Source organism: Hipposideros armiger, unplaced genomic scaffold (genome assembly GCF_001890085.2).
Source record: "Hipposideros armiger isolate ML-2016 unplaced genomic scaffold, ASM189008v1 scaffold_845, whole genome shotgun sequence".
NCBI classification, from domain to species: domain Eukaryota; kingdom Metazoa; phylum Chordata; class Mammalia; order Chiroptera; family Hipposideridae; genus Hipposideros; species Hipposideros armiger.
The window spans coordinates 584199-586445 of record NW_017732195.1 but is presented as its reverse complement, the minus strand read 5'-3'; the positions used below and the strand labels follow the sequence as shown (position 1 = coordinate 586445).

General features: G+C 34.4%; 1 protein-coding gene across 1 annotated transcript in view; it reads left to right on the top strand.

The window, feature by feature from the left end:
- DBT (dihydrolipoamide branched chain transacylase E2) overlaps positions 1 to 2247 on the top strand; it is a 25787-nt gene that overhangs the window by 14115 nt on the left and 9425 nt on the right. The window contains exons 6-7 of the mRNA XM_019629348.1: positions 312 to 528; positions 1534 to 1700. Coding sequence (XP_019484893.1) covers positions 312 to 528; positions 1534 to 1700 — 384 coding nt within the window. The remainder of the gene's footprint in view (positions 1 to 311; positions 529 to 1533; positions 1701 to 2247) is intronic.

Genomic DNA, 2247 nt, shown 5'->3' with positions numbered 1-2247 from the left:
AAAAAAAAAGTACCCAAAAATAAATAAATAAAAATGTAAGTTTTCATAAATAGCTATGGATTATATACTGCATTGTTACCACATGGGCAAATGAACAGTATGTACAAAGTAACATGATTACTTATGAAGGGAGCTATAGTTTATAGCATTCTATTAAGATAATGAAAATGTTACTATTTCTTTATACTAACTTACCGGGCAGAGATACTTTGTTACTGTCAATTCATTAAATTCTATTTAGAGTTTTTAATGACGGATTTATTTATTTTTAGGTAGTTTTACTTTTAGCATTAAAATGTGTCATTTTTTAGATTAAGCTGAGTGAAGTTGTTGGCTCAGGAAAAGATGGCAGAATACTTAAAGAAGACATTCTCAACTATTTGGAAAAGCAGACAGGAGCTATATTACCTCCTTCGCCAAAAGCTGAAATTATGCCTCCTCCACCCAAACCAAAAGACAGGACTATTCCTATACCAGTTTCAAAACCTCTGGTATTCACAGGCAAAGACAGAACAGAACCCATAAAAGGTAATATGGACAGTACTGTAAGGTAATAGTATCATTTATTTGGGGGAAAGCTGCCTCAACAGGTCCGTGTATGTAAAATGATGTGTTAATTTCTACTAAAGGGAAAGTTCAAATTCAGCATATAATTTTTAATGATGGAATAACAGTTTTTCCAGTAAAAGCTTCAATTTATACTGTTAATTTCTGAAGAGTAATATGTTAGGTTTCTTGAAATATAAACTTATATACAAATAATTGTTCGGTTTGAAGACTCACTCAGGATATTTTAAATATTGTTTTTAGTTAGCTTTCAAAATAACTACTTCTGATTTGTGCTTTATAAACTCGTAGGATGATAACTTTCAGAAGAGTGATTTTTCAGGAAAGCTACTGGGTAAATGCGTAGCTTGCATCCTTTAAAGTCTTTTATACACCACAGCTTTGACAGCAGTTACCTGTTACATTATTACACTTGATACTATTAATAGGTGTTGTGCTGCAGTCAGTGCTTCAGAATTGAAATTAATGGCTTTCAAGTTATGTAATGAACGTTATAGCTCCAAGAGGAACAGTGTAATTGAGAGTAAAGAACAGTAGAGAGGGCCGGCCGAGTGGCTCAGTTGGTTAAGAGCTCACTCAAGAGTTTGCGCTCTGAGCAACAGCGGTTCGAGTCCAGCCCGAACTGAGCAGCCGCTGAGCTGCCAACAGGTAGCAGGATGGCTCAGCTTAAAAAAAAAAGAAAGAACAGTAGAGAGCCTTCTGTTTTAGTAAAAAAAAAAAGGATTTAAGAATTTTAAACAAATGCACATTTAACCCTTTTGCCACGATGGTTGGATATATCTGAATGAATATACCTGAAATTTTTATACATAAAAATAATGTGATTTATATACAAAACAGCTCAAATTGTTATTATTAAATGCATAAAATAGTCAAAATATCAACTTTTTTGTTTTTTTGGATTTCTGACACATTTTGAAAAAAATACTTGAAATCAATTAACGCAGCGAAAGAGTTGTTTTCCAGGCTTTCAGAAAGCGATGGTCAAGACCATGTCTGCAGCCCTGAAGATACCTCACTTCGGGTATTGCGATGACATTGACCTTACTGAACTGGTTAAACTACGAGAAGAATTAAAACCCATTGCTTCTGCTCGTGGAATTAAACTCTCCTTTATGCCCTTCTTCGTAAAGGTGAGATTTCATTCATTTCAAACAAGGGTTGAGTAGGACATTTAAATTTTGTTTTGCAAATATGCAATATGTTAACTATGGGTTTCAATAAAAATGTTACTTCTCACTATATCACATAAAAGAATGTACAGCACATGCTTTCTTTGTCTCATAGGAATTTATAAAATTGAAATTTCCTTGTCATAGTTTCATCTACTTACCTCTTTGAGCTAGATGAGGACTGTCCTATCAGTTAGGTAAAGGCTTTAATTCTGAAAGGGTCACTCCAGCAAAGCCCTGATGTGAATACAAGTGAGAGTTGGTATTGATTTTGCATATCACTGACATGTATTTATTTTCATTTATTTAACAAACTTACATTGAGGCTTCTGGGAATCATTTCTAGCACTAGGCCTTGGGACCAGTATAAAATGGAATAAGACCATCCGTTGACCTTGAGCAGCTCACAGTCTAGTTCACATTAACCACCACTTATGAAGCTGGTACCATGTGCCTGACCCCATACCAAGCATGCTATATAAGTGAACTCTTTGAATTCTCAGAATAA